At 43.4% G+C, this 16,054-nt stretch overlaps 1 protein-coding gene across 1 annotated transcript in view; it reads right to left on the bottom strand.

Moving 5' to 3' along the window:
• Positions 1–6,691, bottom strand: part of LOC121445028 (inter-alpha-trypsin inhibitor heavy chain H6-like) — a 31,415-nt gene extending 24,724 nt beyond the window's left edge. The window contains 2 exon segments of the mRNA XM_041647003.1: positions 5,376–5,530; positions 6,590–6,691. Of these exon segments, the coding sequence (XP_041502937.1) occupies positions 5,376–5,530; positions 6,590–6,691 (257 nt within the window).
• Positions 6,692–16,054: the final 9,363 nt, after the last annotated feature.

Here is a 16,054-nt window from a genome sequence, read left to right as displayed (position 1 = left end):
CAATGTGGCCAGGTCTGTCACCAATACGCCATTGCTGTCCTAGTTTGCCTTTTGATTTTGTGATGAATACTATGACCAAAAGCAACCTGGGAATAATAAGGGTTTATTTCAGCTTCAAGCTCACAATGCACCATGAAGAGAAGCCAGGACAGGAACGCAAGGCAGAAACCCTAAGGCAGGAGCTGATACAGAGGTCACGAAGGGTAGCTGCTTACTGGGTTGCTCTGCACGACTTGCTCAGTCTGCTTCCTTATACAACCCAGGACCAACAGCCTAGGGGTGGGACCATCCACAGAGGGCTGGGTCCTTCTAAATCAATCATGAATCAAGAAAATTACCCACATACTTTCTGATAGGCCAATCTGATGGAGAGATTTTCTCAGTTGAGGTTCCCTCTTCCCAGATGAGCCTAGCTTATGTCAAGTTGACAAAAACTAATCATCACACCTACCAACTGGTCTTCCTCTTTAAATCCTTGCTCTTTATTCATTGCTCTCATAGTGGTAGAAACATCTATTAATCTTTTGTTTATTTGAGACAGGGTCTTACTACATACTACTGGTTGGCCCGAACTCACTGTGTAGACCAGGGTGGCCTAGAGCAACAGAAATTTACCTGCATCTGCATCCAGAGTGCTGAGATTTAAGGCATTCACCATGATACCTGGCATATCGTGTTATGAAGATAAAATCAAGGCACATTATCTTCACTGCTCAAATTCTCTAAGGCTTCCATCTCAACCGAGAATAGAAGCAAAACTCTTTACTAGGCTCTTTGTAGTCAACACATTATGGCTGACTATTACCTCTTCAACCCCATGGCTTCCTACTCTTTCGGCCACTCATCCTGCTCTAGTCACACTGTTTCTCTTCCTTCCTTCCTTCTTTTTATTCTTTCCTCTCCTTCCTTCTCTCTCTCTTCCTCTCTCCATCTTCCCTCTTCTCCCCCCTCTCTGTTTTTGCAAAGCTTGGCATGGAACTTATGTTCTTGCACATGGTATGTAGGTTCTATGTGACCAAACTATATCATCATATTGTTGAGACAGTGCTTCACTATGTAGTTTAGGCTAGCCTTGAACTCACTATGTAGCATGATCTTCTTGCCTTTTTTCCTTCATTTTTTGGGATTTTATTTTGTTTTAACAGGGCTTACACCGCAGCTCAAAAGGCCTTGAACTTAATATTCTTGCCTCTGTCTCTTGATAATTTTAAAAATTAAAATTATTTTTAACTTATACTTAAAAGTATATATGATGGCAGCCAGGAGATAGCTTAGTTAATAAAATGTTTACCTTGTAAGTACAAAGACCCAAGTAAAATCCCAAAACCCATGCTAAAAAAGACAGGCAATATATAATGGGGCATTATTGGACTACCAGCATTTGGGAGATAGAAAGAAATAGATTCTTGGGATTCACTGGCTAACCAGTCTAGCTTACTGGAGGGTTCCAGGTGAGTGAGAGAGCTTGTTTCACAACAATGTTAGATGGTGCCTGAGAGACACCTCAAGTTAACCTCTGGACTCCATAACATATGCAAATATGCATATAAACTCATATACACACAAAACACATAAAAGTTGTATGTCCTAAAGAGTGTTTAATGTTTGATACCCATATCATATGTGTATGCCTTGTTTAAATCAGAATAACCATGTATTTCCTCAAACATTTATCACTGGTGCTCAAACTTTCAAAATCCTTTTTTGACCCTTTGAAGGGTAGTGCACAATGGTCACCTACACTGTATAGAAATGTCTTAGAGCTGTGGTCCTTATCTAAGAGTAATCAGATTTCTCCACCTCTCCCAACCCCTTACTCCTACCAGTCTTGAGAAACCATCATTCCACCCTCAAATTCTAAGAAATTAGCCATCCTGATTCCACCTGTGTATGACAGAATGGGCATTGGCCTTCTGTGCCTGATATACTTCACTCACCATAAAGATCTCCCCTTCTGTCCACTTGGAAGGGTTTGAGAGTTTGAAACAATTATATTTATTATGTTACTTTATGTGCATGGATGTTTTGCCTGCATATATAACTGCACGCTATGTACATGCTTGGTACTTGTAGAGACCAGGGAGGGTGTTGAATCTCCTGGAACTAGAGGTACAGGTTGTTGTGTTCAGCCATGTGGGTACTTGCAATTTGGACCCAGGACTTCTGGAAGAGCAGACAGTGGTCTTAGCTGCCACGTCATCTTTCTAATCCAAATTTGAGGAGGGTGTTTTGTTGTTGTTTTTGAGACAGGGTTTTGCTCTCTACCTTAGGCTGGCCTTGAACCCCAAACCTTCTGCCTCAGTTTTCCAAAGTGCTGGTATTATAGACATGAACAACTGTACCCAGCTCAAAACTGGATTAAAAACAAACCAACAAACAAATGACAAAAAAATCAAAAAACAAAAGATAAACAACTATTTTGGAACAGGGTTTTGGTATGCAGTCTAAGCTGGTTTGAGCTCTCAATAGTCTATCCACAGCCTTCCTTATGCTGGGATTAGAGGCACGGCCCACCACGCCTAGCCCGTTTATGTTGTCACAAGTGACAGGACTTCACTTCTTTTTATGGTGCATTTAGATATTCACTTACAAGTTAGACCCTTAGGTTGTTTGTACTCTTAGCTGTTGTGTATAATGGATCCATATTAGTTTATGTCTTTTGGGTCTTGTCTTCTCTAGGAGACTCCGAGCTCCTTGAAGGCAAAGAAATGTCTGCCTGGTTTGCTGCTAATGCCTGGTAGGCAGTACTTACTCCATCCCTTCTCAATGAGTGTCCCAGAACGACAGTGAGAAAAGTCCCCGTGGGTCTCAGGGACTAGTGGATCAAAGAGAAGGGAGCTAGAGAAAGAAGGTTAGAGAATCCAGGGCTTTGAACTCAAGACTCAAAGGGCTCATATTGCAGCAAGGAGGAATGTGAAGTGTTGGATATATCTCAAGCTGGGAAGAAAGCGATGGGGTCAGAGCTACCTTTGAGCCGTGAGAATTTGATGTCCTGGAGAACATTAATATACCTCTGTGGGAGGCAAGAACAGCTGTCTCCATTTCTCAAATGGAGTAACTAGGGCACAGATAGTCGCAGCTTCCAGGAATGCTAAGGGGAGATATGCCGCTGGCAGAAGAGGCTACTTAGGCAAGGAGTGTTTCAAGGCAGCTGAAACAGTATTGCTGAGGCTGGGCTAGTGTGGGGGTGGACAGAGCTGGCTGGGCCTCAAGGTCTCCTGGGGGCTGGGGTGGTAGGGTGGAGCGACTCTGGCAGTAGCACACTGGGGCCTCTGTGTGTATGCTGCCTCCAGCCAGCATACTTTCCACAGAGTCTGCCCAGGAACATTTCTCCAGCCTGCTTTGCTAAACTTTTTAAAAAATCCTTTCGGTGTTTTTGTTATTTTCTATTGAAATGAACCCCCATTCTGCCTGTTGCTGGGTCTTTACATCAGCTGACTGCCAACTTCTCAGGTCGGCCCCTACACTTGCTATCACACCTAGGGTTTCTTCGCTTGTTTGGGGGAACACTTTTATTCTTGTGTTTGGTTCATTGGTCCTCTACTTGCAGCAATCTTGGTTGCTTTCAAGTCTTACCCACTTGGAAGTCCTGTTGCAGGGAAGTCCCCCCTCGTTATCTCTGTTCTTCTTCTTCTTCCCTATACTGACTTCACACCAGTCACCTCTTTCAACCTAGCCACTCTCCAGCCCAGAGGTTCTTGATGGCAGGACATGGGCTTAGGGCTGTAAAGAATGTTTCAGCACACAAGCCTGCTCCCAGTCATGGGGCGAGAATGACTGAGCAAAGCAGAAATTCTGTTTGACTTGAACTCTCTGATCTACTCACTCTGAGAGTGGTTCCACTCAAAGACAGACATCCTCTTTCATTTTGCCCTTTTGAAGCAGACTCGCTTGTAACTAAGGCTGGCACTGAACTCGAACACACTATACATAGCTGTGCATGATAACCTTGAACTCCTGATATTCCTGCTTCACTTCCCAAGTGCTTGTATGACGGGTGTGTGCCACCACGGCAGTTTTACCCAGTGATGGGAACTGGATCCCAGATTTTGGGTATACTAGGACAACATCTACATCCTAGCTACACCCCAAATTCAGAAGCCTTTTCATAACTCACACTATGATACATGTGGGTTAATGCAGCCCCACAAAGCTTTCCTTTCACCCACATCTCTTCCTTCATTCTTCATCTCATATCATCCAATGAAACAAAACAGAAAAAGGCAATCGCCAATTATGCTCCCATCACGAACAGGCTGCTTCTCCCTCCAACCATCTTTCAAGGTCCACTGTCATGTTCTCCTTCCATGTTCTAGCACAGGACTCTCTTCAACCTCCCAGCTTCTTGGCTGCCTCTTCCAGCCTAGCCTTGCATCACCATGGTCACCCCTTGCTTACCACATTGCCACGTCTCTTCACTGAAGAGCTCAACTATCTCTAACATGGACTGTATAGGTCCCTGGGATGCTGGGCACAAATGAAAGGGAATGGGAGACTATTGACAGTCTTTTTCTAGAACTTTCCATTATTCTTTGATGACTTACATGTACATCCCTCAAGATACGCATTCGTTCTATAGTGTATTTAATCTATGTGTGTCCCATGGACTTGGTTTCCCATTGGAGCCCCTGAGAGCTGAGTCTCTGTCATTTCTGATCACTCTTCTACCTTTGCCTGTTGCCTGCACTTTAGTGACATGCACTTTCTCCTCATCCAGGAACATTTGTGTCTTAATTCTATTGCGTTAATTTTTTGAGGCTTACTTCTATAGTGCTTGGCTAGTGACCATCTCATGATTGAAGTTCAGTTTGAGTGTCATTTATCCAAAGTTTCCTTCCACTGATGGGAGTTCAGAACTGATCCCTGTCTCCTGGTGGACCTTGGAGTCCCCACCATTTTGCATTCAGATTTCTATTTCCTCCTAGGGTATTTTATTTAAATCAGCTGACTCATTTTGTGGGTTCCCCATTAGACAGTAGGACTGAGAGCAGGAACTGTGTGTAGTCCATCTGTCCATCATATCTAGCCAGAACCATGTCAGGTATGCCCTCAGCATCAGGAAAAGGTTTTTTAAAGCTAATTTTATCAAGTATTTATCATACACCAGGCACTTACGTTAGTATAGATGTCCACATGTCTTATTTAATCCTTGCAAGTGGTTTCTAATTTTATCTGCATTTTACAGATGTGTAAAATGAGACTCAAAGTTAGGTAGCTTGTCCTGAGTTTCCACAGCAGGCAGAGGAAGAAATCAAAATCAAGGAGTCTGATATTAAAATTTATCCTCTTAACTGCTCTGCACTAGTGAAGCAGTAAGCAGGCCGAATGAACGTATGAACAAATGAATGAAACCGTTAGTTTAGAACCGGACTTACATTGTGAAATTGGAGATAAAGGCGATGCGAGGAAGATCCAGGTCAAAGGTGGCTTCATGGGCTTCATCATGTGGATTGAAGAGAACAGAGGTGACCAGAGTGTGCGCATAACGTGACACCACCGTGGAACGTATGGAATAGCTCGTCATCAACAACTGAGAGAGAATACAGAGAGCCGGGTTAGAGAGAGTTCTTCATTGGCCAAGATGGCCAGGTACTTGAGAGCTCAAGGTTCCTGAACTGGTTTCAGAGTGGAGGAGGAGAAACTGAGGGAAAATCTTGAGGGAAAGTGAGCTGTCGTGCATGGACCTGCCTGAGACTACCAGTAAGTGAGTCTCAGAACTACAGGTTTCCAGATGGTCCCAAATCAAAGCACCCCTGGACAAGCACTTCTCTGATTCCAGATCTTGCTAAATATGGGTTCTAACTTAGCAACCCTGGGGCAGGAAGAGGCTCATGTCCTCCTTGCTTCCAAATTCCCTGGAAGCCCCCACTGCTGAGGCTACTGCTGGTTCATGGATTTCACTTTAGAATGAACAGAACATCTTAGCAAAGCTTTAGAATGTAAGAGAATAGATGTATTCACCGAGCCCTACATTATTACTAGGCGATGTGATAAATATTTAGTTTTTATGATTTCTGCTGTAAAGATTAAGCCTCCTAAGTACAGTAATATACTGCAATCATGGTAAGTGTTCAGCACCCATGATCCTATTTAATCCTCACTGTCTGAGGAGTTAAGTTCTAGTATCTCCCACATCTTGCAGACACTGAGGTCACCGAGCAGTGAGGTAATTATCTTCTTCCCTATCTTCCCTGAAGTTATGATCCCTCTGTCCACCCACACATCACGTACAAGGGTCTGGTCAGTTCTGAGCGCGGGGAAGTGGGTCAGAGAGGTAATCGGGAATCAGTTGAGCGAGGCTCAAGCTCTGGCTCCGCTGCTTCCTATGTCTTGGGCCCTGAGCCTGTGTTTCCTCCTCTCTCTAATGCGGATAAGAGAGTGTGGCTCACAGGGATGCTGCGAAGGCTCACAGCAACAACCAAGCCTCCTGGCACATCACCTGCGCTGCACTTAGTAATCAGTACCTCTTTTCTCTGGCCCTAGCTTCTCAAGCCTGCAGAAACAGACTGTGAAACTTCGGCTCCTCCCACCCTAAGGAGCTACCTTTCTCACACACTCCAGAGCGCTGTCGTCTCATGCTAGAACTGACCTTGCTGGTTGGCGAGGCAGAGCCATGAGGTCCCTGGTGTGTTAGGTCTAGGAGAATGGTCAGCAAAACACTGGCACGGCTGAGGCACCTCCATTCAGACATGGTGCCACTTCTGGCCTGGGCCTGCTGTTCTCATCCAGAATGTCTGATCCCCAAGGCCTTCCTCTTTTAAATCTGCAGGTAGCCTTCTCTTGAGAGGGAGGGACCATGCTGAAAGGTGGGGAAGTCTCTGAATGTGGCATTGAGGCCTACACAAACCAGGATTGTCCAAGAGCTTAGGCTGGCATCTTGCCTGGAGAAGGGCCAGCTCGGTGCCTCCTTTTTCCCCTTCATCCAGCTGTAAGATGACTGGAAACTAAGCATACCAGAGTGCTGGGTCTGTCTGTTTGCTATGTTGGCTCAGGGTGGGGTTTTTCTTTCCTATAAACATCCACTGGAGCTCAATAACTGGAGCCAGAGAAAGGTCACTGAGTACTGATCATCTTAAAAAGGTAGCAACCTTTAAAGAGGGTTGGAGAGGCAAGTACGCAGCGTTGGTCTTTTCTGTTGCTCACTTTAGTCTTGACACAGAAGGGACTATAACGGTGTAGGGGTTCCAGACATGCGATTTCCAATCTCAGGAACAGCCAGAGGTCAAGATGGGCTGCACTGGAGATGAGAAAGAGGACCATTCAGTCATTTAAAATAGAGGCTCGGGACTGAGAACATCTGGGTTGGAATTGCAGTTTGGCTGCTTTCTGGCTGCATAATATTCAGCGAGGAAACTTAACCACTCTGCTGCCTCAGTTCCCTAATCTGTGAAATGAGGATAACAGTGCCATTTCCGAAAGTGTCAGCGTTGAGCTGGCACTTTGGGAATGTTTGACATCTGGTAGGTATTCAGTGAATGCATGCTGGGATGAGGAATGGCAAAAATTGAAGTACAGCTGCCAGGTATAGTGGCACACATTTATAAGCCCAGCATTTGGGAGACTTTTCCAGAAAAACTATGAATTTGACGCCGGCCTATGCTGCATGGTGAGTTCCATGACAAGTTGGCCTACACAGTGAGATCCTGTCTCAAAAATGCCAACAAACGAGCATTGGAAGCCCCTTGTCCCATTGGGGACATGAAAGGGGCAGAACGAAGCAGAGCTGAGATGCTCTGAGTCCAGGATCTTGAAGTCCAGTATCTGAGTCCTGTAGAAGATGGATTGAGTAGTGTCCCCATACAGGAGCCATTAGCATGTATCAGAGCCTTTATTACACTTATATGAACATAGATTACATTTCCAAGACATCCAGCCTCTATCTACAAGGGCAAAAGCCTTTGAGGACTTTTCATAAACTGGCACAAAGATGACAAAGGCACCTGGATTTGCCCTATGACATTCAGCACAGCACAACAAAGTCTCATTCTGGCTTTTGGGGGTCCCAAATCTTATTAGTTGCCACCTACTCCAAGGGCACTCAAAGCTTCCCATTGCGGTTTTCCCAGTGCAGGTGCAGGCATTAGGGATGTAACTCAGTCAGTAGAATATGCCTGCCTAACAGTCATGAAATGCTGGGTCAGGTCTTCAGCCCTGTGCAAATGGGATGTAGTGTAGCTTGTCTTTAAGTTCAGCACTCAGGAGGTAGAGGCGGGAGGATCAGAAGTTCAAGTTTGTCCTCAGTCTCATAGGGAATTTAAGGACAGTCTAGAATATGTGAGACCATCTCTTTAAAACAGAAGAAGAAAAAACTTTCCTCATAGGGGACAGTCCTAGCTTCAGAAAAGCTTTGTTGTATAGCAACAGAGAAAACTCCATCAGGTGCCCACTCTCTCTTAAAGACAAACAGATAACCAAGGGTTCCCAGGCAAATTAAGAAAGGCTGAACCATGAAAGCAAGAAGCCAAAACAAACAAATAGAACAAATGAACCCAGGGGAAGTCGGGAATTTGACTAACAAAAGAGAACTTCAGGAGAAAAATTATACCTGCCAATCATTCAAGAAAATATGACATGTATGAAACAAGAATTAGATGCTACAAAACAAGAACAATCAGAGAAAAGAAAGACACATCAGAAATGGAAAAGAATTTGCTGGAAATAAAAATGTCAACAGAAAAATTGGAAAAAAACATAGAAGAAAAACTCTTGGAATGTAAAGTGAAACAACAAAATAAACAGGAAATATGAAAGAAAATGTCAAAAACACAGATCAACATAGCAGACACAACATTCAGAGAAATGAGCTACAGACTAAAGGAAAACTAAAGAAACATTGTGTGTGGTTTTTGATTTTGTTTTGGTATATTTGCCATATTGATTTTTCCCTTTTTAAAATCTGTTTTCTTAATTTTTTTGTTTTTCCTGAGTTTTGTGAGGAGAAATAGACAGACACACAGACATAGAGAGACAGAGAGAGCATGAAATTGGGTGGGCAGCTGAGTGGGGATGATCTGGAAGGAGTTTGGGGAAGGGAAAGAATATGATCAAAATATATTGTATGAAAAAAGGTTTTTTTAATTATTATTTTTATGTCCAGACTGCCATTTCCCCTCCCAGTCCCTCTCTCCTCCCTTTGCCCCTATGGCATCCACTCCTCCTGTTTCTGTTCAGGAAAGGGCAGATCTCCTATGGCTATCTACCAAACACGGCATATTAAGCTGCAGTAATACTAGGCACGTCCCCTCATATGAGGGCTGGACAAGGCGACCCAGGATGAGGAAAAGGGGTGGAAAAAACTTTAAACAAGTTTTTTAAAGGTATCAGGAGCTGGGCATGGTGCTGCATAGCTGTCATGGCAAGGCCGGGGAGGGTTGCTGCAGCTCCGAGGTCAGTCTGATCTACATAGTGAGTGTCAAGTTAGCCAGTGCTACATAGTGAGAAATTCTACCCCCAAACCAAAATAAAAATGTATTAGACATTAATTTCCTACAGCTGAAGAAAGACATCTAGAGTAGGCACCACAACAGTGAATCCAGAAGCCCGCGACCCTGTCTCAGCCCTGCAGCAGCTCCCACACTGGTTCTCTTCTTCTGTCCTCTGCCAGTGTATTTCCAGGTCCCCTTAAGACCCGATCCATATCCTTTCGTCTCTCTATTAAAATGGTGGAAGCCACCAAGCCTTATGTGAGGGGCCACGCAGGCAAGCCCTCATTTCCGTTCTCATCACTCAGCCTGTTACTTCTCTCCCTTCTCCTTCTATTGCTTCATGTTCTTTCAAAATGCCAGGGATGGGCAAAGATGTCATGGGTATGTGTTTGCACTGACCTTTCTGCTTGAAAAATCTTTTCCTAGATATCCACTTAGCTCTCTCACCTTATGTAAGATTTGTTCACATTTTGCCATTTCAGGGAGTTACTTCTTGACCAACCTATTTAAAACTGAAATAACCTCTTTTCTTCACTGATATCCCCCCTCTCTCTTTTACGCTGGTTTTTAGTTCCTCCCTGTCCCCCGCTCCTCATTTCTATGAGACAGAACTTTACTATGTGATGGAGGAAGGTCATTGGCTAATAAAGGAACTGCCCTGGCCCATTTTATTGGTTAGAGGATAGGTGGGAGGAGTAAACAGAACAGAACGCTGGGAGGAAGAGGAAGTGAGCTCAGAGACTCCACAGCTCTCTAGGGAGCAGACGCCTCAGAGAGAGACGCCATGCCCCGCTCCGGGGATGAAGCTCCGACCCAGGATGGACTAGGCTAGAATCTCCCCGGTAAGCGCACCTAGGGGTGCTACACACAGATGATTAGAAATGGGCTAAATTAATATGTGAGAATTAGCCTAGAAGAGAATGGGCCAAGCAGTGTTTAAATGAATACAGTTTGTGTGTTGTTATTTCGGGGCATAAGCTAGCCGAGCAGGCAGCCTGGGTGCTGGGGACGCAGCCCCGCCGCTCCTATTACTACAACTATGTAACTCATATGTAAATCAAACTGGTCGCAAACTCTAGATCTTCCTTCTTTAGGCTTCTGAATGCTGGAATTAAGGAGTGCACCAATACACCTGAATTTTGTTTTCTCCATAACACTTTATTTAAGTTGTTACAGATCTTATTTATTTATTTATTTATTTATTTTTTAAACAGGGTTTTCTCTGTAGCTTTGGAGCCTGTCCTGGAACTAGCTTTTGTAGACCAGGCTGGCCTTGGACTCACAGAGATCCTCCTGCCTCTGCCTCCCGAGTGCTGGGATTAAAGGCACACACCACCGTCTGACTCAGATCTTATTTCTTGATCTGATTGTTTCCTCTCTTTCCCATACTAGAATCAGCTCTGTGAGAAGCAGGTATTGGTGTCTGTCTTCTCCACTGCTATGGCTCCAGCTCGCAGAACAGCATCTAGCACCTAGCAGACACTCAGCAAATATTTGTTCAATGAGTTAACAAAATAAAGGCACATCATTTATGGAAGAATAAAAGCTGTTATAAAGTATATATATATATATATATATATATATATATATATATATATATATAAGAAAATAGTGATTCAAATATAAAATAAGATAAAATATGGTTATAAGCAACTAATGGAGTATAAGAGAACATAATGCTAGAACAAAATCTCCTCTAAGAGGCCCACGGATTATGACACTGGACTTGTAAAGAAGGAATTGTATTCTTGGCTCACTACTTAGCTGGATTTTGGGAAAAAATATTTACAAAGTCAAGACAATGTAAATACTGTTTATTGGTTTTTAGGTTTAAGAGCTACCCTGGAAGACAAAGAGAGGAAGATCTCGTTAATACTTCGGAACAGAACACAAATGTCAATAATATGTATAACGTAAAAGGAAAGATCAAAGAGATAATGCAGGGCACTGGTGGGTGACATGCGGCTAATATCTTTGTTTTTAGGCAGTTAGGAATAACACTGGCTTTGTAAAGTGGTGGTTGTAGGTTCTCCTCCAAGATCCATGACTTCACTAAACCCTGGTAGTTCGCTAGGTTTCCAGTACCACACATGATTTTCTCAGAGAGATGGTGGTGACAGCCAATGTGTCCATGCTACTATCGCACGCGTTATAGTGCCATGTCAGCTGTGTGTTCATAGATATCATGGATGTGCAGTAGTACTGGTTGCTTCCCTCCCTTCAAAGTTGGCATTGTGCCTTCTTGTACTTATAGATAAGCACAGTTCTCATGCCTCCTCAAGGAAACCAGGCTGGGCTGGAATGTGGGGGAATCATCCTGCCTCTGCCTCGCAAGTATGGTGATTACTGGTTTCCACCATCAAGCCTGCTTTGAAAAGTATATGCCTCATGACACTTTCTAAATGGAAATATCCAGTTAGACTTGCCTCCAAAGATGGAAATCATACTGTAATGCCTTTAACATATTTAGGAAGGGTGCTGGCGTTTTATTTTGTTTTCTATTGCTATAGCAAAGTGCCTGAGGCTGCATGTTCAAAGTCCAAGATGAGTTGGACCTATCTCTTACAGCCTTGCCTGAATTTCAACATGAATAATAGCATCATGATGGAAGTACAAACAAGGAGCAGTCAAATGGTAAGGTGTGAGCCTTTTAATACCAATTCACAACTATAGAAACTCATCTGAGTCCCAAGAAAATGACACCATTTTCTCCCAACAGGGATTAGCCCAGTGACATAGTCGTTTTTTACTGGGCCCCCATCTCTGAAAGATTCCACTAATTCAAATCATTCCACTGAGTCTCAAGCTTTCAGCACATGAACCCTTGGGAGATAAACAACATACAAAGCAAATCACAGTACTTGGAAAGCATATGAGACTTAACAACTCACAGGCAATGTAGTATCATGGTTAAAATGCTGGTATTTGACATCCATTGAGCTGGGCTCAAATCCCCTCTGTGCTCCATACCCATTAGACAATAATTTGCCTCTGGTAAGTTATATTTCTCACCCCCCAATGCTGTCCTCTATCCAATGCTGCTGGTACTCACACTGTATGAATGTAAACCTTCATGCTTCTGCAAAGCTTTCTGGGGAGTAAAGAAACAGCTCCCTGTAGGCAGAAGAGGACTTTAAAACGAGTTGCTCAAATCTAAGCCTGTTATGAGCAAGGGTCACCTTTGTGATGGTGCCTAGTAGATAGTTCATCCCCGTTTTCTTTTCGATGGCCCAATTCTTTCTCCCAGGTTTGTGTTTAGGAGGATTCTTTGTATAAAGCACCTGGGAGAAGTGGTATTAGTCTAGAAGTAGATATCAGGATTTCAAATATATGAGGAATCTGCCTTTTGTTTAACAAAGGGGAGTCTGTCTGCCTCTCTCTTCTTTTGCATAGACAGTCCTCAGCGTTTAGAGCAACACAGAGTGAGTTAAATTGTCTTACAACAGGATTCCCCCCCCCAGGAGATCAAAAGAGAGAACAGCAGTGTCGTGATGTCTTTAATCCCAGCACTCTAGAAGTAGATACAGGCAGAGGTGTCTGTGAGTTCAAGATCAGCCTGGTCTACTTACTGAGTACCAGGAAAGTCAGTGCTACACAGTGAAACCTTATTGGGAGGTGGGGAATAGGGAGAGGAAGAGGGACATGAAGAGGCAGAGGGAGAGGGGGAAACTTTGAAGTGGAGAGGAGTAAGCCGCCAATGATGGTAGAGGACAGAAAAGGCCACCAAGCATGGCTTTCCCCAGTACTGAGAGAGGCTGTGGAGTCCAAAGGCTGAGAATATCTGATCACTAATTGATAGTTTGCTGTGCATCTTAGGTGACAATAGAAATAATAGGCAGCTCTGGAAGGAATTTTTGCCACTCTTTTCCAGCATTGTCTCTGAATTTTCCAAAATTCATAAACACTAATTCTCTACAGCTCAGGGGAAGAGGAGTTTGCTAGGCAGGATTGGTGGCAGGGCTATTTTTGCACTCCCTTTTTCAGTTTCAGGGCTCTGGACCCTCAGGGTTCCGGCATAAGACAGTTTCATCGAGCTGGTCTATGCTAAACATATGTAGCCAGGCTTCTGCATTTCCTTAATTGAAGTGTTTAACAATAAATCAACTTTTCATGTTTTCCCCAAGTTGATATTGGGACCTATGTAATCTCAGTTACTTTTTCTTTTCTCTTAAAACATTTTTATTCCACATTTTGTGTGTGTGTGTGCATGTGTGTGTTGTGGTCTGTGTGAGTGTGTGTGTTGTGTATGTGAGAGAGTGTGTTGTGGTGTGAGAATGTGTGCATATGTGTGTGAGTGTGTGCGTTGTGTTGTGTGTGTGTGCGTGTGTGTGTGCATGTGAGTGTGAGTGTGTGCGTTGTGTTGTGTGTGTGTGCGTGTGTGTGCATGTGAGTGTACCATGGAGCACATGTGGAAGTTCTTCAGAAGACAACTTTTTGGAGTCTGTTCTCTCTTTCCGCCATGTAGGACCCTGGGATCAAACTTGAGTCGTCAGCTCTAGGGCAAGTGTGTGAGCCTGCTGACCATAATCTCAGGTATTTTTCTGATGGTTTGTAGCTATTGAAAACGGGCCTTGGGCATAATTATTTAGGCTTTTCAGATTTTATAGATCAATGGTGATGCTCAAAAGATTCTACAGTACATAAGAAAGAACTGGAAGGAAGCTTCCCTAGTCAAAGAGTAAAGACTTGGAACTAATTGTTTTTTTTTCCTGTCCCTTCGGATAAGTTTGCCCCCCCCCCCCACCGCCCTTCTCTGAGCTCCATGTCCTAAGATAAGGACATTTATGGCATTGTGTTAGGAAAGCAGTAAAACTGAGGAAGGGCATTCATTACTTCTCTGACGAACTTGGACTGAGATTTAGCTTACTTCATTAAATTTGATAATATGCAAGGTTCTAATGCTGTTCCTCTAGAGATCACGGATAAAACAATGTGGAGCATGAAATGTTGGAAACTGAACGAGAGGGTAGACAGAGCACAGGGGAGCAGTTGCATGAGGGGTTCCCAGGCAAGAGTTGACAGTGAAGTGCTCTGTTTACTGGAATATAGGTGACTGGATATACTTTTCAGAAGTTAAAAAAAAAACAGCAGAAAAAAGACTGGCAAATAGATTGGCTAGACGGCAAGTTCAGGTGTTTCTTGAAAATTTACTCACTGTCATGAATACCACACATGAAACATTCAGACATTCAGAAACAACAGGGAACTCTTGCACGACATAGATTCGAAAGTAACAATGGCTACATGAGACATACATTCATCCATCTCATTAGAAGAAAGCCAGAGTCCGTTCCTCAAAGTTGTCAGGAACCAGGTTCATTTCACTTACTGTGATACCATCCTAAAGTAGAACCGTAGTCTTCTCGGCCTTTGTCTGGGGCAGAGCTTATGTGTCCTAAAATGAGATGTTTTATGACTAGAGAAAATGAAGAGACTGGTTATCAGGTTATGCATTTAGCAATTGACTCTGCAAAAGATATTCTTTCCAAGGTCACTAGAGATTTACCTGTAAATATGTCCAGATTTTTTCTTATGCTTTGCTTTTCTAGACTTCAGCAATATTTAACACCATAAACCCATTTATTCCTCCCCCTCCCTTTCTCTCATCTTCTCCCCCTGTGTATCTCAGGTTAGTTAATCTACTGTCTTTGGCTCCTACTTTCTGGAATTACCATTGTATGCCACCCATGCCTGGCTATTAAAAAATCAGCAATATATGTATTTTTTTAAAACCAGTGACAGAGATGAAACCCAGGGCTCCATGCATGCTAGGCAAGTGCTCTAACACTCAAACTGTCCCCAGCCCAATCTCTCTATCCTGTAAACCAGTGGTTCTCAGTCTTCTTAGTGTTGTGACCCTAAATACAGTTCCTCATGGTGTACTGACCCCGACCACAATTTTATATTCCTTGCTATTTTATAACTGTAATTTTGCTACTGTTATGAATCATAATGTAAACATCTGATATCCAGGATATTTGATATGTGACCCATGTGAAGGGGTCGTCGACCCTCTTGACCCACAGGTTGAGAACAATATCTTAAAAATTCTTTTCAAATCCGGTCTTTTCTTGGTCACTCCTTACAGCTTTCCTTTTACTTCATCCATACCATCCATACATGGATCTGGACTCCAGGACTCACTTTTGGGTACAATCTCTTCTAGTTCGATACATTTCTTCCTCCTGGGCGCACTTTCTTGTGAATGAAAGACCCATTTATATAATGACAGTTTCTAGATTGACAGCCTCTACTCGGGTCTTTTTCTTGAGTTCCAGACACGTTTATTCACCTGCCTTTCCACCTGGATGTACCACGGGTGCCTCAAAAATCAACATTCATTTCCTCTTAAATCCATTCCTCCATGTCTTAGTGAAAGGGTCACCATTCATACTATCTGTTAAGATTTGAATGTGTTCCCCTTTCCAATCCAACCCTACACAATCCAATGACTCATCAAGTCCTACTGCGAGCCCCACCCCACCCATCTCCCCACTATCTCCCCTGCTAGCACTCTATGACAAACCACAAGCACTGCTTGCTTGGATGGCTTCCAAGGTCATAGCTATGCTCTCTATTTCCAAGAAGACACTCAATCCCCACACAACATCTAAGACCCTCTCGTTAAA

This window comes from Microtus oregoni, unplaced genomic scaffold, assembly GCF_018167655.1.
Source record: "Microtus oregoni isolate MIOR12 unplaced genomic scaffold, Mior012 000153F_ref0000387, whole genome shotgun sequence".
NCBI lineage: Eukaryota > Metazoa > Chordata > Mammalia > Rodentia > Cricetidae > Microtus > Microtus oregoni.
The sequence above is the reverse complement of the archived record's forward strand: the minus strand, read 5'-3'. Positions and strand labels throughout refer to the sequence as shown.